Source organism: Capra hircus, chromosome 5, assembly GCF_001704415.2.
Source record: "Capra hircus breed San Clemente chromosome 5, ASM170441v1, whole genome shotgun sequence".
NCBI lineage: Eukaryota > Metazoa > Chordata > Mammalia > Artiodactyla > Bovidae > Capra > Capra hircus.
In genome coordinates, this window is record NC_030812.1 from 25,739,538 (window position 1) to 25,761,812 (window position 22,275).

General features: G+C 53.2%; 2 protein-coding genes across 5 annotated transcripts; both read right to left on the reverse strand.

Moving 5' to 3' along the window:
• Nucleotides 970-14,683, reverse strand: HOXC6 (homeobox C6). 4 transcript variants are annotated; one of them, XM_018047654.1, is made up of 3 exons: nt 14,115-14,683; nt 2,870-3,215; nt 970-2,138 (listed from the first exon to the last, which is right to left on the reverse strand). In XM_018047654.1, exons 2-3 carry the CDS (start codon nt 3,021-3,023, stop codon nt 1,831-1,833), a joined length of 462 nt encoding a protein of 153 aa, XP_017903143.1. In that variant the 5' UTR covers nt 3,024-3,215; nt 14,115-14,683; the 3' UTR covers nt 970-1,830. The 4 variants fall into 4 exon arrangements, with proteins under 4 accessions (XP_017903143.1, XP_017903142.1, XP_017903141.1 ...); XM_018047653.1 differs by lacking the exon at nt 14,115-14,683 and adding an exon at nt 12,050-13,336 and having other exon boundaries at nt 970-2,162; XM_018047652.1 differs by lacking the exon at nt 14,115-14,683 and having other exon boundaries at nt 970-2,162; nt 2,870-9,137.
• On the reverse strand, nt 18,608-22,253 carry HOXC8 (homeobox C8). The gene is made up of 2 exons (XM_005680080.3): nt 21,669-22,253; nt 18,608-20,291 (listed from the first exon to the last, which is right to left on the reverse strand). Exons 1-2 carry the CDS (start codon nt 22,102-22,104, stop codon nt 19,999-20,001), a joined length of 729 nt encoding a protein of 242 aa, XP_005680137.2. The 5' UTR covers nt 22,105-22,253; the 3' UTR covers nt 18,608-19,998.

The window sequence follows — 22,275 nt, forward strand, 5'->3', positions numbered from 1 at the left end:
CTAGCCCCAAGCCTTATTCTTTCCTGCCTGTCTCTCCCCAGGAAATCTCCGCCCCTGCCACGAGAAGCCCCCCTTCGCCCCCCCCCGCTGGTGGAGGCGCTGGAGGGGGCGCTGGCGGGGATCTGGAAGGTCTGGAAAACTGGCGGATTTTTTTCCCTCCGGGAGACCCCCTCAATACCTCACCCCCTACATCCACTCAGGTTTCTCTGGCTGGGCTTAGGAAAGACGGCCTGAGCTGGGGAAGGGCTAGGGTCTGGCTGCGCTCCTCGCTGGCCTAGTTTGAGGGGAGAAGAAACAGTAAGGAAAAGACGGGCTGGAGAAGTAAGGAAGAAGGAATTTGGTCCCGGCCACGTCAGGAGTCCCAGAGCAGGCGAGAGCTCAGTTTCCAGGCTTTCTTTTCCGAGATGTCCTTGAATCGTTCAGGCCCTGCAGAAGGGCTCAGATCCCGGCGGTCTTCTTTTTCCCCTCGGCTCTCCGCCTCCGCCACGTTTCGCAAGAATCCTGGCGCGGGCCGGGGGCTGCCCTGCTGGCTCCGGCGCCTCCCTCCCTACTCCCGGGAGTGGGCGGGGGCGACCTGGGGCCTGGATGATGCGGCCTTTCTGGCCTTTGGGGGTCCGGGGTTCAGAAGCCAAGGACCCCAAACTACCAAAGACAGGAAGAAAGGCCTGTGTGGGGCCGGAGACCAATGCGGCCAACCCGGGGTCCCACTCTACCCCCAACCAAACCTATGCGGCCTTTTTTTTTTTTGCGGTTTGAATACGTTGCTCTGCGTGGGGAGCCCGGAGAGGCCTCCCAGCCCCCAGTGCGACCCCGGGGAGAACCACAAGGCCGGGATCGGCGCCGGGCCTGGCCAGGCGCGTGCAGGGGGCCGGGGGCTCGCAGGCGGCGGGCAGACGCGGGAGCGCTCAGAGCCTGCTCCAACTTTCAGCCTGAGGCCGGCGGGCGAGCGAAGTAACAGAAATCCTGATATAAACTTTTAAAAATAATATCAGTTTTATTAAATATTCGAGAACGGATCCAGAGGTCGGATTTATACAGGAAGGTAACACGAGGGAATTTTTATTTATTTTTTTTCTCCTACTGGCTAAACAAACGTCGCTCACTTTTTTCTTTTTGTAATTTTCCCTCTTTTTTTTTTTTCCTTTTTAAGATGGGATTGGAACACGGACGGTGCTAAACATAAATATAAATACAGAGACCACAAATACAGCTAAAAATATTCACACAGAAACGGTCACAGTTTGTAATATGCCATAATGACCCCCAGGATTCTTTAAATACAATTCGCCTGGGCTGGGCATTTGCTGGGGCAGAGGGGCCGGGCGGGGGCTGCGGGGAGGCCCTGGGGGCTGCTGTGGGGCCCCGACGCGCCCTCCTCGGGCCTCCCGCCCTCCCCGGCTGCGAGGCCGGGCCCCGAGGCCCGGGAGCAGAGGCCCCCGGGGCCCGGGAGCCGGCTCTCTGCGCGGGGGCGGAGATGGGGGGCGCCGAGGGGGTGGGAGGCCAAGTCCTCGTTTGGAGGGAGATCTGTGGAGTCTAAAGCGAGGTTCAGGGACGAGCCCCAAGGCCTGGGCGGGGGAAGGGGCCTGCAGACGAGCCGAGAACGAGCTAGCGAGGGAGCGAGGAGGAGGAGGCGCCTGGTGAAAAGAGTTTGTGCGGTGAGGGAGGGGGGCGTCCAGAGCTGACTCTTCAGGTCCATATTTGACTCCCTAATTTTGTCTCAGGGAGTCCAAACACATCAATTGTGCCAGTGATAAATATCGAGTGTGTGATTAGGAGGGTATGGGGGGAGCGAGGGAGCAGGAGAAAGAGGGGTGGCAGGGACAGTCCTGGTCACTCTTTCTGCTTCTCCTCCTCTGTCTCTTCCCGCTTTTCCTCTTTTCCGCCCAGGCTGTCAGCCGCGGCCCCTCCGCCGCCCCCTGAGAGCGTGGACGTGAGGTTAGACTCTTTTTTCCACTTCATCCGGCGGTTCTGGAACCAGATCTTGATCTGTCGCTCGGTCAGGCAAAGCGCGTTGGCGATCTCGATGCGCCGGCGCCGCGTTAGGTAGCGGTTGAAGTGAAATTCCTTCTCCAGTTCCAGCGTCTGGTACCTCGAGTAGATTTGGCGACCGCGCCTCCGGTCCGCTCCATAGCCGACCCCTAGAGATCCGGGCACAAAACACACTACAAACAATCAGCAAGGCATCCTCTGCAGATGATCTAGCCTAGCACAGCCCTGACCCTCCCAACTTGGCCAGCACTCACGGGCCCCTCCGGCTCCAGCCTTCTCCCCTCTGCTCTGTCCCCACCCCCACTGGGGGTACAGCCAGGATCCTAACCTCATTCAGTCCCCCCCCCCCCCCGCCCCGGGTTGGTAGGTGTGTCCCAAAGAAAGGTGTGTGGGGGGTGGGGGGACAGAACCAAGCAGGAAGCTGTAAACTAAAAGCTGATTTTTCAGAAAAATCTCAAAACACTGGGGATGAGGCCCCATTTCTCAAGGTCTGGACTCCCCCATCTCCCCAAGCGCCCTAGCTTCTGGGAAACTTCTCCCCACTTCTCTGTCCCATTCTCCCCCCCTCCCTTCTCCTAGTCTGACTCGACTTTGGGGGGCTCCCCCACCCCCTCCCCTCATTCCCTGCCCTGTTCCTGCCCCCTCAACTCGCCTTAGAGCCCTCCAATCCGTCAGGGGCCGAGGGGGCCAGGCCCCTGCAAGCAAGCAGGAGGCGAGCAGAGGGGGCAGAAGAGGGGGCCCTGTCTCGGCGTCGGCGAGGAGACGAGCGTGATTGTTTTTATGGGGCCATAAAAAACTCTCTCCGCCCGTTCTTCTAGGGAAGCCGGTCATAAAGCCAGTTCAGTTTATTTAATTTATATCTCGGAGCTGTAAAACTCACCACTGTGCGAATTCATTCGCTGCATCCAGGGGTAAATCTGGATACTGGCTTTCTGGTCCTGGGGCGCAGTCCTGCCCTGCTCAGAACTAAAATCCTGAGCGATTGAGGTCTGTGTGTTATGTCCTAAGGTGTTTTGTCTGCAGTTTGAGAGCATGTCTTTCTCCTGGTAAAAGGAATTAGATCCATAGTCATACGGCCCTCGGCTGGAACTGAACACGACATTCTCCTGTGGCGAATAAAAGGGAGTCGAGTAGATCCGGTTCTGAGCCACGGCCGCTCCATAGGTCGAGAAATGCCTCACTGGATCATAGGCGGTGGAATTGAGGGCGACGTTGGGGAGGACGTCCTGGCCCCCGGCGAGGTGGCAGGATAAGGAAGGGTTAGTGAAGTAGGAATTCATCCCTTTGCCTTTACCTGGTCGGGCTATGATTTCTTTAATATTTATTTCTGTCTCCAGTTTGTACTCGGAACTAGATGGTTATAGGGACGGCTCCAATCCAGGACAGACAAAATGACAAAGTCAGCTGACCCCCTCCTAGCCAATCGCAAGCCAGATGTCAAGAAGGGGGAAAAAAATCGCTTCTGCTTCTGTTGATTCCCTAGTTGAGACTAAGTGTGTGCTTTGAAAGTAAGACTTAGATTTCTTTTAAAAATATATATGTAAGGGAACTGATTTGAAGGTGAAGGAAGGGTGAATGTCCTAGAGCAGGGCCTTGAGGCCCAGAAAAGGAGAGTTGCACTCCCAGGAAATCTCTCAGCCCCAGCTAACTTTGCTGTACTGTGGCCACAGGAGAAATCTGTGTATTTTCAATCTGATTTCATCTTTTATATCTGCCCTCTTCTAAAATTACACTTTGATTTCTCCATAGGAGGAACTCCTTCCTAGCTCAGGGGGTTCCCCAGCAATCTTACAGGAAATCTGGTTTGATACTCCAAGGAGCGAGTTCCCATCTTTAAACCAGTTTATTTTTACCCGAATAATTTTTTTTAAAAAAATCAAGAATGGAAAGAAATTCCATAAAACATGGTGCTTAGAGGAAGGAGAGTGTATCTGAGAGTTGGGGGTGGTGGGGGGCATGTGGGGGACTCCTAAGTCTAAAGAGGGAATGCTGAGTCTTCAGGGTGCAGTGGCAGAGCTGAGGTGTGCAAAGGATCCATGCATCTGCTTCCTCTCCCTCCTAGCCCTCCTCTCCCTCCTCCTGCTCAGGAACCCCTTTTGGGGGAAACTCTTGCAGCATTTTTGCCTAAAAGGGAAATTGTATTTAAAAATACAATAGGAAAGGAAGAGAAAGAAGTAAAAAGTGGGAGAGAGAGAGAAAAAGGAAGGAAGAAAGGAAGAAGAAAGAACTCTGAGAGTCTTTCTAGACACATCAACTCCTGTTTATGTTGGTGAGAATTTATGATTTGGAGCCAGCCAGGGCCGTTGGGGTAATTCACATAGCATCCAGCCAAAGAGAGAAGGCTGGTGGGGCTCTGATGGACACAGAGACACAGAGCGTCTTGCAGCCTCAAGCCCCTGCCCAGGGCAGAAACCCCTGCCCCCCTCGGACGCTGTCCTGCCAAGGGAAGTTCCCCTGGACCTGAGCTCTGGGGCTTGGAGATTCCAGCCAAGGTTTCCTGGGGCGCTCTCTCCCAAGGGCCAGCCACACCTGGTGGGGCCAGGCCTCTCAGCAGCTCCCTACCCCCCATTTTCTTCCCACCTAGGGGCTGAGAAAAAGGAAGAGAAGGTTAGGAAAAGGCAGCTGAGTCCGAGGCTTCTGAGGAGCCGCAGTGGGCGAGCGGAAACAGCGGAAGGTGTGCAGATGGGCTTTTTCCTCCTGATTAATCCAAACTTCTTTTGATATCGTAACATAGGCCGAAAATGCTCTGAGTTGACAAAGAGGAGGGTGGTGGGGCAAGCAAAGGGAACAGTGGAAGCTCATATTTTCCCCTCACCATTTTGGGGAGGGGGAGAAGTGGCTATAACAAGAACCCGGATGTCGCCGGATTTTATGATCTTTTCCTTCTGTGTAACAAAGCGGAGTAATCAATGGGTAGCAATAAAGCCATAAACGGGACTACACTGGGAAAAAAACTCGTTTATTCATCTTCTGTAACGTTAAGGTTTCCCTGGAGTGTCGCTAGGGGGGAAAAATAAAGTTTCGAACCCAAAAGCAAGACAGTATGTAGGAGCTGATGGAGACAACATGTTAGTTAATACATGAACCTCGTAACAGGATGGAAGAGTCTTCCTGCAGACAATATGTGTTGGCTTTTAAAAATACAGCCCCAGTCCTTCAGAGAGGAGAGAAATGTGTTGGTGTTTAGAAGGGCAGGGGGAAGGCCCCTATAATTATAAAGGCTCCCTCTCCTGGACCATACTTTCCTCTCCCCAAGGAAATGAAGGTGAAGTGTAGAGGAGGATTCTTAAATTAAGAAAGAAATTTTGAGATGAGTTGTCTCATTTTGGGGTGTCATGGCAGGTACACAACAGACACCAGCACGAGTTGCTTTTCGCTCTAGAATCCAGCTGTCCTCGAATTCATGGCGTGCCTGGGCAGGGGTTTCCAACAGCTGGCTGGGGCTCCAGGCCCCCTGGAGGGCAAGAGGGAGAGGGAAAGAGAAGTGGGGAGGGGGTGGAAGGCCGAGGGGGCTGAACTAAGGAACAAGTCAGTGCCCCTCTGGACACCAGTAGCCGCTCTCCGAGTTCCCAGTCTCAATTTTGCCCTAAGGATAGCAGTGTTACACGTAGAACAGGCCGGAAGAGAGAGTAAATTCCCTCCCCGCCCCCCCTTCAGAGAGAGATTGCTAGAGGGATAAATCATGTCAGTGATATTTCCTTCAAGATATTAAATTGTTGCAATGTACAACAAATTGAATGATGGAAGATAGGATGTCTTAATGAGGTTTCGCTTTCAATGACTGTTGATTTTCTATGTATTTTAAAATCTCTTTTATAGGTGGGTGGGGGAAGGAAGGACCTTGGGAGAAAGGGGCTTCTGGGGAAGCATCTGCTGCAGCTCCCCAGCAAGGATGCCTGGGTTTGTTTTCTTGAGCCCCTTCTAAACCAAGTGTGGAGAGGAAAAGGGTGCCTAAGTTGGGGAGAGTCCCCTTTGGGGCCTAAAGGCAGTGGGCGCGGGGGTGGGCGCCCTGAGGAGCAGAATGTAAGTCTCAGCCCCGGAAAGTTAAGTGTTTTATTACGTCCCTAAACAGAGGGCAGAGACTGAAAGGTCTCTCCAATTTATAATGAACAGGAACCAGCTGCTGGGGGGGGGGGGGGTAGGCAGAAATGCTGGAAGAGGGGAGAAGGGGAAGCAGAAACACAAATAAATTCTGCTACTGCTTAAAGACTTTCGGCAAAATTAGTTTCTAACACACTTTCCCCCCATCACCTTACATTCCTCAGGAAAGAAGCCTTCTTCCTTCAGTTAGATCTTTAATTATGCAGCTGAAATTTGCTGGAAGGATTCGCTCCAAGGGGGGAGAGCAAGTCAGATGAGCCGAATCTGCCCTCCTTTGGATTATATTTTCCTTTTCTCATTTCATGTTAATTTTATTTTTTTGGCAAAAGAACGACTATCTATGGGGAGAAAGCTGGGACTTGGGTTTTTCTAAATATATTTATATTTTCCTGTTAAATTTGTCTGAAAACAATTATGGAAACTCATCAGCAGAAGCAAGAACAGATGTTTTATTAAAACTGCAGTTGAGCTCTTGTAAATATGCACAAGTCCTGGGAAGGAGGGGGGAGAACTAGTTCTTTGTTTCTATAAAACAAGCCTAGAGAAATCAGAGAACACCCCTTCATCAGGCCCGTAGGTCTCCGACTTGCTCTGCCCCTTCAGCCTCTGGAATCGGGAGGGGGGTTGGCGGCAAGAACGGATTTTCGCTTTCTGGGGCTGGAATCAGTGGATTCAGAAACAGAATTCAAAAAATACAGAAAAGGAATAAAGGGGGAAAGTTGCCGTTCCCTGTCCCAGCAACCAAAACATGCTTTTCATGAACACTAATTATAGGAGAGAACTCATTGTAGGCGCCCTGAGCCTAAATGGGGGGCAGGCATTGGTCGGGAGTCCCCAAGGGTTGCATTGGAGGCTGGATCCTGGAGGGTTTCCCAGGGCAAGTGTTAAGGCTCCTATTCCAGCCTCATCCTGCTCCAGACTGGGGGCTGAGGGCCTGTGTATCTCTGAACTGGGGAGAGGGTGGCTGGGACTGGCCTCTGGCCCTGGAGGGGTTCATGGGTGGGCCTCACCTTGCCTGCCTTTGCTTTCCACTCTGCTCTGGGAAATATATTAATTTCTTGGGGAAGAATATGTGAAGTGAGAGGCATGAGATCTGGAATTTTTATTTGGGGCCAGTCTTCTCCAGAGGTCCTGCTTAGTTTGTCTTCTGCCAGTCTTCTCTCTCTCCCCAGATCCCCCAACTCTGCGCCGCTGTCTGTGACTCACCCAGCCTCAAACACAGATACATATACACTCCATTCCTGGCTGCCGGCGCCACCAACTGCAGCCCGGCGCCTCCGAAGGCTGCTCAGGGACGCGGGCACTGGAGCCGCAGGACTCAGCAGTCGGCCTGAGTGCCTGGCTGCCTGGAAGCCTCTACAGCTGCCTGGCCCACCCCCTGGATCCTCGACTTCCAGGGCGGGAGAGGAGCGGTTGCCCCACTGGCCCCTTTTGTGCCACTGGGTGAGGGCTGAAATCCCCCTTGCAGAGAAAGCTGAGTTTCAATAATTGTTCAGCTCACCTCACAATAGCACTGTTTGGTTAAGGCTTTGCTGTTCTAGAGTGACTGCTCAGTTGGCCCGACTGGCTTATGATAGGATTTTTTTTTATTTAAAAATTAAAAAAATAAATCCTACTCCAAATGCCTAATGTTTTGTTTAAGAGATCCTTTGATCTCCACAGAATGCAGAGTAAAAGGCTTGCAAAGAGAATTTCCTAGTCCGTCAGAGAACCTGAACACAGGGAACTGGGTCTGCTTGGGGACACCCCATCATAGCTGACCCAAGGAGCCCCCAGCTTCTCAAAGATCCAGTGAGGAAACTGTCTGAGCTCATACCTCTCCAGACATGCGTTGTACTGCAAAAAAGAATGCTCTTTCTCCTTTCAAACTTGAGGCATGGAGACACTTGGAGAAAAGTGAAATTTGACACACCCAGCCCAGAAGTGGATCCCATTTGGGGGTGCTGATATTCTGGGGACAGGGCCCAGGCTGGCTAGCTGAATGGAGTTGGGGGGCAGCAGGGAGGCGGGACAGAAGAAAAGGCCAGATGGGGCATGTCAAGCTCCTGAGAACTGCCCCAAACACCTCAGAGGCCTGCGCTTTTGAGCTGAGAGGTTGAGAAGCTGCCCAAGCTGCTTTTGCTTTATTTGCAATTAAACAGAGAAGAAAGGTACCTGGAGGGGCTCAGCTAACTCACATCATATTTTCTCGTCTCCCTCTTTCCAGATTTCTGCCTGACCTTTCTTTACCACCACTCCACGTAATGCTGCTACCATCAGGAGACACAAACTCTTACACTGGCATTTGTTTGGCTTCTCTGGCGGAAGGTTAAGAAGTACAGTAGGTCTTCAACATCTCTGTCCCATCACACTCAGCCCTGAGCCCCTTTGGGCCCCCTCTGGAAGAAATCATTTCTGGCTTTGGGGGCCTGGCCCCCAAGCCTCCCACCTCTGTCCCAAGCAGCTGAGTATCAACTGAGGAGGGGGCATACAGAAAGCCTTCAGACACCGTGTCTCATCCCCATTGGGAATGGGGAGGGAATTCAGACCCTGAGTGACATTTCAGGGAGGGAAAGCAAATAGTCCTGCTTGGCCCAGGAGGGAAAATTAAGATCCAGAACACTCAGAATATTTTTGGCCTCCAGAGTGAAAACAAAGGATCCCCAATTTTCTGGCTTCTCTTATATCCCTCCATGCAGAATACTGCTTGGATCCATTTTGGAAGTTTTTAGAATTGTAAAATTCAAGAACAAGAATGCAGCATTTATGATGTCACGTGAGTTGTCATGAGGAAATTGTAAATGTCATAAAAGTTACTACATACAGCAAGAGTTTTCTGTGTGGGTTCCTTGCCTCCCCTCACATCCTCTCCCCCCACCTGTCTCCTTCTTCTTCCCCTGGTCTAAGTTTTCCCACTTGAAAATAAAATATTATGTTCTGGAACAATAAGCCAACAAGAAACACTGTCCTCATTTCCCTATAAATAATTTGATCCTTTATTGTTTGTAGATCTGAAAGAACCATTTAATCTGCGCTGGCGAAAAGAGGGAGAGAGATGGGGAGGGGGGAATTAATTTCAGAAAGGAGAGAATATTACTTACTTCGATGATACTCTTTCAGATTTGATAGCCAGGAGCAAAATTAGAGGCGAACAGCGGCCTCTCCGACTCTACACCTGGCGAGATTGGAGATTTATAGGATCTTTAGTGAAGGGGCAATTTAATTTTGTAGGATTTGCTTAAATTCACTGCTATTTTGGGGGGCTGAGGAGAAGGGAGGGTGATGAAGAGAGCGACATGCTTTATCTAGCTTTATGAATCCGCCAACATTAGCCTGATTTAAAACCCAACAACCTGTGTCTCAGGGAAAACTCCTGCAGAAAGGAGTGGGGTGAGGGGGATTCAGCTTTCTCAAGGAGTGTGGCCCCCTTAGCAGTTGCCAGGGGAAAGGAAAAAAAGCTGGAGGCCAGGGGAGGGCTGCTCTGTCTCTCCACTACCAGGACACCCGGAGGTTTATGGTATCCCCATAATTCCCCCAACCCTATAAACAGCTGCCCTATTTTAGGACGATTTCTGCTTCCTCCCCTCGGAAAGGGAGAGTGAGGGAGGTGGGAATGGCGGGAGCAGGGTGCCGGAAAGGGGAGGGAGTTCAGGATAGCACCGCACTTTGTTCTCCTGGGTGAGTTTGCTGTTTGGCGGGTTTCTGACGCAGGGTGGCAGCAGACAAAACAAGTAAACAACTCACAGACACAATAAACAGGGGCGGCAGCAGCACCATGGCAGAGGCCGTGGGCCGTGGTGAGGGGCACACTTTGGGGGTAATGTCACCCTGGCACTCGGGGCCGCCAAGGCCTAAAAGCTCAAGGCTGCCCTTGGTGCGAGAGAAGATGGGAAAGAGCTGCACGCCTCGCACCCGCGGCAAGTCTGGACAGGCCATTCTGGGGAGGAACCTGATCGCCTAGGAGTGGAGTTAAACCCCCGCCAGCTCCTCTCCCATCCTTACTTTCTTTCCTGGGGGTTTTAATAGACATTTATACCCCAGCCTCTGTCTTTCCTTGGGCCTAGAAGGGAGAAAGAAGGCTGGTTAATTCTCAGCCCCGGCTCACACTCAGTGCTCTAGGCCCACAGGCGGTCAGACCAAGCTTCAGCTATCTCTACAGCTTAGGTAGCAGAGAGGATTAAAATAAAGTCCCACCAGTAACCAGATCTAGGTTTTGGGGAACTTTGAGATCCCCTAGTCCGTTCCACATATGACAGAGGCAAAGCTGAGACCCCGTGAGCAGCCAGAGCGAGCAGGAGTGGGGAGATAGGCATTCACTGCACCCCCATCCGTCTGGCTGGCTTTCTCCAGCGGCCTCTCCAGGCACCTTAGTCCGTCCACAGCCGCCCCAGATCATTGCCCAGAGGCCACCTTATTAACCACTCCAATCTTCTCTGCCGCCTCAGTGAGGCTTCGAACACCAGGGCCCAGCGACTGCTCAAAACTGCTCACAGGCATGCCTCACCCACCGAAGTTTCCCACCGAACTCACTTTCAGCACAATTGGGCTCGCCTGCTCAAACAGTCCTGAGTTGGGGAAGTCTGCAGGGAGGTGTGGAGAGGAAGCAGAAGGGAGTCAATCTTTCCCCAGCCCAGCTGCTTGGACAGCGAAGGCAGTAAGGTCTGAGAAAACCTTTGTGGCATCTCTCGGTTACTGATACCCGCATACTCCGATTCCAGCACGAACACATTTTCAGCAGAGCACACACAGAGGGCACCCAGTGCCTCCTCGAGCCCAAGCCCATCTAGTGAGAGCTAACAAAATTTCGCACGCACATAAAATGGTGTTTGAGCGAATATAGGCATGGTAATACACAATTAACCACTGAGGAAACATGAGTCTGTATATATTCGTGCAGAAGTCTGCGCCCGTACATTTGAGCCTCTATCTAATAAACGTATAAAGCCACCAAGCTTGGTTTCGGAACATAACAGCCAACCCAACAAGGCCGCCTTCTCCAAACAAGGTCGCATTCTTCGTGGGGATCACAACTGTCAGACCAGGGAGAGAAAGGGTTTGCTCTGCCCATTTCTCCTTAGCTAGGAGCTGGCGCATGAAATACAGCCCGTGGCAGGACTGACAAAGCCCCGTAAGGGACAGGCCCAAGGTACCCAAAGAGTGGACTCAGTGAAGACTGCTGGGGGCCCTGGGCTCAAGGCAGTGTCACCAGACCCTGACCCATGGACTCAGGGCTTCTGCACAGCCTTAGCTCTGGGTGTGCAGAGTCCTTGAGCCGGATTCTATTCTCAGCTGCTCTGGCTATTATTAGATAATCACAGCAGTGTCCTCCTGCTCTTAGGACCTTGTCCACAGGGAATTTGGCCTGCAAGAAGGCTGAGCGTTGCCACGGGTGGCCCCTTTTGTGCTTCTGTTTGAGTGCCATCGAGAGAGAGAAAGGAAGGAAAATTGAAAGTAAGGAGGGAAGGAAGGGGCTGGCGTTTGGGGCTGGGTTTTCCCCCTGGCCAGACTAGAAAATAGAAAACTAGGGCCAGTCACTGTTGCTAGACTGTCTCTGCATCCCTCTGGGTCCTGAGGAGAGTCTAGGGGTGAAATGAGTGGGAGCCTGCAGGACCCTAGCCAAGAATGGACAGAAAATCAATGTATAAAAATAATATATAAGGACATTTCAGGATGGTGTTGCTAACCCGACAACCACCAACCCTACCACTGTAAAATCTCACCAACCACTTTCGTTAGGTTAGATCCCTGTAGGCCGATGGTGATGCCCCAGCCTAGCCCAGGCCCACCCCTCCAAAGGGAGGTGGCCCCCTCTAGTATTCCAGGTGACTCCCCACTGGCCCGAGTGGCCTTCTCCGGAAACTGCTGTCCTGGGGCGGGCGGGGGGCGGTGAACAAAGACTTGTCCCCCTCCCCCAGTCAGTGCGGCCATCTGCTGGGGCGGGGGCAGACAAAATACAGCGAAAGAGAAATAGAGGCCTCACCGATCGGCGGCTCCCAGAATACGCCAGGAGAAAAGCTCCCATTTTCAGGCCTCCGGGGCCCCTCCACTGGCCCACGGTACTCCCCTCGCCCTTTGCAGGTCTCACGGACTCGGGGTCTGAGCGGCCGCGGCCTGGCTCCCCGGGGCGTCAGCCCCAGGGCCGCGCCGGGGCGGCGAGAGAGCGCGCGGCAGCCGGAGCGGGCGGCGGGCTGGGCCCATTTGGGGAGAGCCAAGCGCTTTTCTCGATCGTAAACAAGGAACGCGAAATTAGCCCCTCGGCAGACGCCTCTGCCGACACACACAAGTCCTATTGCGGGGGGTGGGGGGAAGGGGGAGAGAAAATGCCATTTCTTCCCCCGGGAGAATACCTCCCAGGCCTTTATGTCGGCTGCGAAAGGGGAATTTTTGGGGGGGCAAGAGAGGAAGGGAAGGGGATTGTGGGGGGAGGGGAGGGAAGATTCACCGTCAACTCGGGCCCAAGGGGTTTGATTTGAATGCAGTAGAACTAAATTTTAAAAAATTTGATAAAAACAGGTTATCTCCCCCCACCCCCCAGGCGACTAGTCCGGGTTTTAAACAGGAAATCGAGGAGCGGTCCCCTCCCCCACTCGGGCTTGGCGCAGAAGCCCAGTCGCGCGTTTGGGAGAGGATGGCGGGGGGGTGCTCTTGGCTCGGGCTGAAGGGGACTCCGGCCCCCAGACTCTCGGATCTCTCCAGAAGTATGCACTCTCCCCTCCCCCAGCTCTGGGGTGTGTCTGCCTTGGGTGTGTAAGCGAGTGTGTGTGCGTTGCCCTTTATAAACAGAAGCTCACACATATAGGGGCCGCCTCGGACCCAGGCCAGGGAGCAGGGCGGGGTCATATATCAAGCTGCAACACATTCAGGGCCACGTACATTTGGAAGAAATTAAGCCACTGTGTTATGAAACCATATGTATTGGGTTAAGACTATACAACACGCCATTAGCACCAATTATTAGGAAGATCCCCAGCGCCCAGGACCCTCCGGGCCGCCCAATTCTGAGTCCCGACCCCATAAGCCAGCCGTGCCCCAGCCGTGCCTTGGGATCTCACTACCTCTGCTCATCCAGGAGGCCTTGCCGGCGAGGCCTGGTCCCTGTCCCCACCCATTCTAGGGCCTCTTCAATTCCCACCTCCGCCCCAGACAGGGCAAATCACAGCCCAGAGCAGCCAGGCGACGCGGGTGAAGCAGTCCAGTTGGTATCCTGGGTGGGGTGGCCGCGGTGGGGGTGGAGAACGCCGGGCCGGGGGTCGGGGGGAGAGAAGGCAGATTGGCCCCCATTCTCCAAGCACAAGATGGCTTTTGAGTACCAAGTCCCCCACCCCCACCCCCACCCATCCACCCGCAGTGCAGAGCACCTCCCATCTTTCCATCCGCTCGCGTGGGGGTGGAAGCAGGGGTGGGCAGACGCTCTCCCCTCCGCTGACGCGCACCAGCCACCAGCCTCCTCCCTAATTGCCAATTAACAGGCCCCGCCGCCCGCCTAGCTGCGCTCTCTTCCTGCTCCGCGGCCGGGCCTTGGGCCCGCACTGCGCATGTGTGAGCTCTAGCGGTCGCGCTCTTCGGGAGGGAGGGGGCTGCGGAGCAGGGAGGGGGCACTGGAAAGTTTGTTTGGGGGTTGGGGGGGCTGACTCTGCTCGGAGGGCATTGGTTACAGCTTACAGGTTCTCTCTTCTGCCCTGGATTTTGAGCTCCCGAGCCCCCTCTGTCTCAGTCCCGTTAGGCAAGAGGCCGAAGATCTATAACAGGTAAGGACAAGGTCCGCGCACTAGACCCCGGCCTTGAGCCCCACGCAGTCCTCTGGCCCCCCGACCCCCAACTTCAGCGTACAGTGACATAAGGACAACATACGTCCCCCACTACCATATTCCAGTTTAACCCAATTTCTCCCCCACCCCCACTTTTCCTCCCCATAATTGCCACGCGCCCACCCTCTCGCCCCCTCTCCTTTCTAACCAAGACAAGCCGCTGCTGTCCTTATCTTGAAACCGCCACCCAGCTACGGACCATTAGTTACATATTTGAACCAATAAGGAAACACTTACCGGGCGCTGCTGTCACTCTCCCTCTCCCTCTCTCTCTCTGCCTCTCTCTCCCACTCTCTCTTTCTCGTCTTTGCTCATTCTGTGCCGCTGCCGAGCCTGTCTCAGCTCCACATACATATATATGTATATATATATTTTTATAGAAATTTTAAAATAAAAAAGAAGTCCCAATAATTAAAAAAGCCAAATAAAATTAAGGAGAGATGCAAGAAGGGGGCAGGAGGGAGAGCTTAGGAGAGGGGAGGGGCGGAAGCATCTGCAGCTCCCTATCTCAACTCCTGCTCCCGCATTCCTCCTGCCCCTTGGGGGGCTAGAGGGTCGGGAAGGGAGAGAGGGTGCCCTCTACCCCAGCCTCTCCCCCCGCCCCCCTCCCCAGGTGCTCCCAGCTTCCGGCAACTCCAGCTGGGAGGAAAAAAATTAAATGAGGGGAGAAAATAATTATTAATCAGATTAATAAAAAAAATACTAGTAATGAAGGGAGCGCCCAGCGCAGGTTTCCCTGGCAATGGTTAGGCTCTTACAGGGAGGACTGTTCTGCGGAGCGCTCCGAACGGACAAACCACAATAAAAAGTTCACGTTCATGGATGGAATCCACATGACTTCTTGTGGCCAATCCAACTTGTGAGTCGATCGTAAACTTTTATTACTCAGCTGTAAATTTTCTGCAAACAACCGGGAATGCGATGCATTTGTGTAGCGTGTGCAAATGGGCGCCGCGGTCGCCATGTTTACCCAATTCTCTCGGAGAGGGAGCATCCCCCGACCCCCACCCTACCCCCACCCACCGCCCACTCCCCACGGGCCGGGTTGCTCCTGGCTAGCGCGGAAAGGGCGAAGGGGGGACCTGACAGGAGACAAGGAAGGATTCTGGCGCTGAGTCGGCTGCCTCCCTCTGCCATGCCGAATTTTACATATTTTCCTTAATAAATGGGGTATTAAGGTTGGCTCTGGGGGAGCCACAGCTTTGCAAAGATTTGTGGCATTGGGGCAATGACGGCAGGCCCGGCGCGTGAAGGGGATGCTCAGCATACTCCTGTCATTTTTTTTCTAGGAAGAGAACAACATCCTTCCTATTGGGGGGTAGGGGAAGCCCCCCACTCCACCCAAGATGGGAACAGGAGGGGCAGGCCCCTGGAAGCCTCATAACCAAGACTGACCTGGCCGTGGTCTGAAGAGCGGAGAGGGTTTAGGCCTGCGGAGGCAGCTTGGAGGGGGGGGTGGGGTGGCAGACGAGATAGGGGAGCAGCCTGCAGAACTCCCAAAGTGCCCCTCATCCCCAGATTCTTTTCTCCCCACTCCCACCCCCCCAAGACCATCCCTAGGTCTCCTCCTCAGGTCTCCTCAGTTCCTAGGTTCAGATGGCAGCTTCCTCCTAATCTTTTTAGAATTAAATATAAAATTAAGGTCTATGATCGATCTTAGTTCCCAGTTCTTTTTCCTTTGGGTGCATGGTCATAGGAAGCCTTTTTCTGTCTGGTCAGGTGGCCCAAACCCATCTGCCTTTTTCAGAAAAATTCCAGTGTCTGGGCAACTAGGACACACCTTGCAGGCCCAGAAAAAAGTATCCATTCTTTCCTTGAATTGTACCTTCCATGCTAAACACCAGAGCACGGGAGATTCCAGACCCCTGATTTTGGCAATGAATCCAATGTGAGGAAGCCCAGAATAAATCCCCCCATAGAGACTATTTGCCAACCAGTCACCACCCAGCCACTCTCCCCAACAAGCTGGAGATTTGAAGGCCCAAAGCTCTTCTCTTGGTTCCTGAGTCATGTTGGCATGGGGACTTCCACGGCTGGGTGCCCCACCCCAACCAACAGGGGGTCCCCTCATCCCCTCCCCAAACTTCCTCCACAGTAAGTGAAGCAGTTCCCTCAGCCGGATGCAGGGACCTTGTTTCTTTTACAAACCCACCCATAAATTTTATAACAGGTAGTTAAAAATTACGACAAGGAAGCACTGGCCCAGCTTTTCACAATGGGCCTCGGGGAGAATGGGACAGCTCCGCGAGCAGTTCAGCGGAAATTTTACTTCTAGTCTGTGGCACAACCTGTCTTAGAGTTCGCGTTAACTGGCACGGGGTGACTTTCTCCAGCACATAGCCGCTGGGGCATCTAATTTGGGGAAGCTGAGGCTGGGGAGGCCAATCCACTCTCCCATCCTAGGGTCCCCCAAGGAGCCTTTTAGGGCACTTATTACCTCCCTCATCCTCCTCCCCCAGATCCCCTACAGGCCCGCAATTCCCTTGGCCTCTACAACGAAGTGGGGAGGGAGAGACAATGCTGAGTGTGTGTGTTTTTTTTTAATCCCGAGAAACGAATTTGCCCCCCAACTTAATAGCTGCATTATCCTGTCTCTACGGTTGAGATTAGAATAATAAATTCAAGGCGAAATGAGCGAGATGCTTCAACTCAGCATTTTGAAAGACACTATTTTTCACAAATCACAAATAGCTTTCGGAAGCCACTTTGATTGGCTAATAAAAAAGTAAAGAATGGGAGAAAGTCCTAGCTGCTGCTGCCGAATGGTCCCCATTCTGGTAATGGGACGGCGGGAGTATTTGGGAGGACGCGTTTCTAAAGAGAGCGCATCCCCGCTCGCAATTAAGTTCTCCCATAATACGGGTTTTGCTTCCTTTTCTCTCCAAACGAGAAAACAGAGGCGGTGGGCACCACGGGTTGGGGGGGAGCGGGTGCTGTAAGAGAGGGCGGCTGAAGCTCTCTGGGTCTGGCCCACCCGATGCCTTGCATCTCAAGCGATGCTGGGCGCCAGACGCACCCCGCCCTCCGACGCCGGGCTTGGGGCCACGGGCATTGCTGCACACGGCCGGGACTGAATGGGGCATTGGGTGTGGGGAAAATTCGGTGAGGTTCTTCGAAGGCATTTAGTGTAGGGGCAATGGCTACTGAGCCAAAGATTTTTTATTAATAGCAAGCATAATTCTACATTTCAAAATGAAACGACCCTCGCCGGCCCTCGGAGTCTGGACGCCCGTGGGAAGGCCTGAGGTCGGAGCAAAATGCTCTCTATTCGGGCCTCCCCGGCGGGCAGCCAGTGTTTCCCCGCAGCAAACGGGGTACCTGTCTGGCCCCGTGGCTGGCAGCTGGGACCCCACGTTCCGAAAGATTTCCCCCAGAGCTGTTCAAAGCTGTTCCCGACTGCCTGCCCGCAGCCTGGGCTTCCAATCGGTAGACTCGCTCGGGCAGCAGGAGCCCCTATTAACGACGCCTGATCCAATCCTGTATTCAAGACCACTTTGCGTGGGAGCCAGGGACTCAGACGCGGGTGAAATTACACAAAACTAGAGTCCTCGACTTACTAGGCGTAAGTCTGGGGAAATCACTGAACGGGAGAACAGAGAGGGAAGGGAGTGAGAGAGAGAGGTCTGGCCTCAAAAATATTTCAGTCTTTGGGGGTCTGGGTTTTTAAGACCAGAAGATCCCTTCCCCTCCCCTCGTCCCATCTCTTGACTGAATCAGACGGCTTGTATATGTGGAATTTGGTATTATTTGACCAGAATCTTACTGGCATAAACAGATTTCTCTGTCTAGGACTCTCCAGGGAAGACTGAGAGACTTCTTGCCCCCTGAGTCCCTTAGCGTTCAACCCTTTTTTTTGGGGAATGGAGAGTCCAGTGAAGACTGTCCTTACCCGGCTGTGGCTGGAGTGAGGGACTGTCCACTCAACGGGCCCACCCCCACCCGAGCCAATGACCTGAATTATAAGGGCAGGGCAGGCTGCCCAATTGCCAAGGTGAAGCTGAGAGGGCTTGAAACAGCCAGAACAGAGGCTGGAGTAAGTGCAAGCGGGCTGGGTGACAGTGATGGCTCTGTGCTGGCTGAATTTGAATTTCAGACAGTGGACTCAGGCTGCTTGCCTTACCAGTCCCTCCACCTTTCCCTTCTCTCCTCTCCCCTAGGCTTGAGCTCCCCTATCCCCCACTCTCAGGCTTCTTGAAACCAAGTCCTCCAGACTGCCTTGAGCCTCACATCCTTCCCACCCGGTTTGCTTTCTAGTGCTGGGTGCTGAGTACTAAGGGCTGACCATGAGAGATCAGAAGGAGTCACACTGCCTCATCCTTAGCCCCAGCCCCTAGGTGAAAAAGGCCTAGTTGCTGGAGGGGCATGGGAGGGGGAGCAGATTTTTGATCTGGGCTCAGCCCAGAGCCAAGAGGAAGAAGATGGATGAGTGGAGAAGATGCTTTCTTCCTACTGGGACACTGGCATCTACCAACCCACTTTGTTTGGAGCCAATGTTCTCCCAAGGGCATTCTGCTCTTCTCCTCCTCCTGTTCACCTCCCCACTTTCACCTGCCCTCCCAGCCCAGCCAGCCCTCTCAGCTCCTCCACTCCTCTCCATGTGGGTGCTCCCCAACCCCAAGTCAGATCAGTGGAGGAAACCTTTACTAGAATATTGAAAAAGGGTAAGGAGGGGAGGGGTAGAAAACGGGGGTACGATGGGGAAAAATCGAGCCAGTCATTACAGCTTCAAATATTTTTTCTCCATTTTTTTATTATGACTCACGTATACAATACAAAGTACTTCGACCAGAAACAGAGCTGCTGCCGGGACACAAAATCTACATTCATAGCTGGACATAAAGACGAATGACCAAAAATTATTATAGATATATTTTTAACCTTGTTTTTCTTTCGAGCACATTGCATAAACAGAGAATTCAAGACAGTTAACTATACATTCAGTGCAATTTAGTTCTACTCTACTGGGGTTAGAAGCACAATAAAAGCGCACAGGACCGGCGGGCTAGGCAGTCTCAGTTGTTGGGTTTTTCTTAGTGAAATAAGCAGCAACAAACGACAACAAAACCGCATTACAAATACTCTCAAAGCAGGATTTCTTCCTATAGGTAGTGATAAAATACGTTGGAGGTTTCTTTCTTTTTTTTTATTTTAAATTTTTTCTCTTTTTTTCTCCTGTATTAGGATTTTTTTTTAATTTCTTTTTTTATTTTTTCAAGATTATTGCAGGTTCCCTTTAGGTAGTATGTTAAAGATTTACTATGATTATTATCAGTATTATTATTTTCATGATTATGGCGATTTCTGAGCGCTTATACCAGTGCAGCTCAGAGGAAGCTGGGCCCAACAACAGGAATTAGACAGCTGAAGGGGAGGAAGGCATGGGCCCGAGTGACCATGGGATGGCTAGGTAGGATCTGAGCGGCAACTGCAGGCAGGCGCCTTTCTACCCCGTGAAAAGGGAGGGGGGAGGGGGAGACCTCATCTCCTTCAGGTTTCCATCAGGTTCGTAGAGAAAGTCAAGGGGGTCTAAGTGGGGACCCCCCAGGGAGGGAGAGGGGATATTCCTTGCTATCATTTTTTAAATGTCTGAACATCTTCCCTTTCTTTTCCTTCCTTCCTTCACTTTTTCTGTCCTTTGGGGAAAAAAAGTCAATCTAAGACACTAATCCTAGCATGAAAACAAAGCCACGAGTCTTCTTCCGCATTTTGAGGGGGCTCCCCTCTAAAATAAATACCAGAGAAGCAGGGAGGTGGCAGTGTGGCAAGAAGGGGCCGGGAGAAGGGGAAAGGGGGCCGGGTCTCAGACCTTAAAATCCAGGCAAGACTAAGAAGGGTGGGGGTAGGGAGAAGTGTGTGTGTTGGGGCAACGACTGAGACAGAGACTCGGAACTTTTCGCTGTGTCTCAGTCTCCCCCCTCCAGCCCCCAAACAAATAAAGATGGGGGGAAGTCCAAAGGTAATAAAACCAGAGCTGCAAGTATCTGACAGGTAGTTAGAGTTGTGAGTGTCATTCTATTCTCTATAAAAGCAAATGACAGTCGTAAACTTCTCAATTTATCTGCTACCATAAAATGAAACTTCAAGGGAGTTGCTAAAGGAGGGGGGGATGTCTCTTTTTTGCTCAGTCCTTGTTTTCTTCCTTTTCCTCCTCTTCTTTCTCCTCTTCCTCGTTTCCTTCTTCCTCCACCTTCTCCTCATCTCGGGCTCCAGGCAGTTTATCCTTGTTGTTCTCCTTTTTCCACTTCATCCTTCGGTTCTGGAACCAGATCTTCACTTGTCTCTCAGTCAGTCCCAGGGCATGAGAGACTTCGATCCGACGCTTTCGTGTCAAATAAGGATTAAAGAGAAACTCCTTTTCTAGTTCCAAGGTCTGATACCGGCTGTAAGTTTGCCTTCCGCTGCGCCGCCCCGGAGCTGGACAGAACAGAAGCCCAGTCTGGTTATGTTTGGGTAGGGGCTTGGCTTTCCCCTGTCACTCTTCCTCCCCTGAAATCCCCCCCTCTGGTTTCCCCAGTTCCCCTCCCTCCTGCAGAAAAGGCTGAGCAGGCAAGGGCAGGAAAGTTTGGGGGGTTTGTTTTGGTTTAGCTTCACCTTGGGAGTTAGGGTAGGGGTGGGGGCAGGGACTAGGATCTGTCTGGAAAGCGGGGGCTGGAAGAGGCCAAGGGAGCACTGCAGAGTGCCCCCAGGCCTGCAGTTCCAGGAAACTGGCCCTTGCAGCTTTGTTTACAAGTGCAGAGGGGCATTGGGTGAGCAGGGCTGGGGACAGAGCCTTTTTCCAAAAGGAAGGCAAAAGGGCTGGGGGTGAAGAAGTGGGGCTCTGCTCACTGCCCCTCTTCAGATCTCTCTGCCTTATGCCTTGCAAGAAGGAAAAATAATTGGTCTCCTGGAATGTATCACTGCTTGGCCTGATTGCTAACTGGAGATCAGCAAATAAATCACGGGCCATCCTTGCTGGAACTTGTCGCTTTCTAGCTTCCCCTTTTACTTCGAAATTGGGCGATGAGGGGCCACCTTTGGAGGGGCTCATGACCTGAGCTGCCCTGAGGGTCTCAGGAAGACCCCACAAGCCTTTGATGGGGGGCAGCTTGGCGAGGGTCTTCTGGACCTCAGAGCCCTCTAACCTACATGGCCTCCCTCCTTTTTAGTACTCTTTTTTTTTTTCCCTTCCTTTCTGACTCCTTCTCTTCTCTCCAACTGAGGGAAGTAGAGCAAAGTTGGGGTAGTGGCCCTAAGGCTAATTCTCTGAGAGGAGGTGGTGGGTACCCCAGAGAAGTAGATCACCTGTCCTTGGGGTCCTGCCACCCCCTGACCCAGCCAGGGGAGGGAAGCAGGGGTCTTCATCCCAAGACAGCCTGGCCACTGTCCTGGACTGGGGCTCTCTGCCTTATGGAGAAACTGGCTTGTTCCAAAGGCTGATAACCTCAGGGTCCCCCGCTCCTTCCCAGCCACCTCCCCAACTTTGACTAGAGACGGTGAGAGAAACAGAGAAAGAGGAAAGAGAGAGACTGACTGACTGACAAGAGGTGGAGAAACCGTTTTTTTTAACCCTTTGCACCCAGATACCACCTTTCCCCCCACTTTTACCCCAACCCCCCAAATCTCCCAGACAAACCCGGTGCCCCACCCCCAGCTGAACCTCCCAACCTCCAGAAACCCACTCAGGCCCGGGGGTGGGGCCCGAGACAGCCCCAAGCCAGGAGGGAAAGCGAGGGCAGACAAAAAGGAGGCGAGGGAGGGGGGGAAGACCCCGGAGCGCGGGAGACCAAGGGGGAAAGAGAAAAGGCTTCTCACCGTGGGGTCTCATCCATGGAAACATGAGGCTGGGAGACGAGTTTTGATTTAAGTGGCCTTGTCCTTCGCTACTGTTAGTGTTGGCGGAGGATTTACAGTCGGGATATTGCACCACGCTCGCCTCTTGCTGAGCCCCATAAAGGGACTGTCTGGGGAGCGCCTCGTAGCCATAGAATTTGGAGGCGTCTCCGTGGCAGCTCAGCGAGCACGGGTTCTGCTGGTAGCCCGAGTTGGAGATGCCCGAGGTGCCGTGGTGGAAGAAGTCTTGGACGTGGTGCGAGGCGTGCTGGAAGCCGGGCGCCGAGCCGCCGGGCCCGTACACCAGCGCATGGCTCCGGCCCACGCTCTGCGGGAAGCGGCAGTCGTAATAGGCCGGCTCCAGGGACTCGCCGCCTTTGTACTTGGAGAACAGGGGGTTGACGAAGTAGGAGCTCATGCTGGGCACATGAAAACCCGCCGCCCCCTCCCCTCTGGCTCCCGACTCCCCCGCCCGGGACCCCCGAAACTGCCCTCCCCCCGGGAGCGATCCCCAGGCCGGCCGGCTCCCCGGGGCGGCGGGCCGGGCTGGGCAGGTGGGGGGCGCCTGGGTGCCGGCGGCCGGCGGGGC

Bases quoted from the DNA above. Each gene is read 5' to 3' on its own strand.
- HOXC6 (XM_018047652.1), bottom strand. From the start codon at position 3,269: ATGAATTCCTACTTCACTAACCCTTCCTTATCCTGCCACCTCGCCGGG. The intron at 2,163-2,869 runs GTGAGTTTTACA...GATTGTTTGTAG, and splicing joins GCGAATGAATTCGCACAGTG to TGTGTTTTGTGCCCGGATCT.
- HOXC8 (XM_005680080.3), bottom strand. From the start codon at position 22,104: ATGAGCTCCTACTTCGTCAACCCCCTGTTCTCCAAGTACAAAGGCGGC. The intron at 20,292-21,668 runs GTGAGAAGCCTT...TGTTCTGTCCAG, and splicing joins TCCATGGATGAGACCCCACG to CTCCGGGGCGGCGCAGCGGA.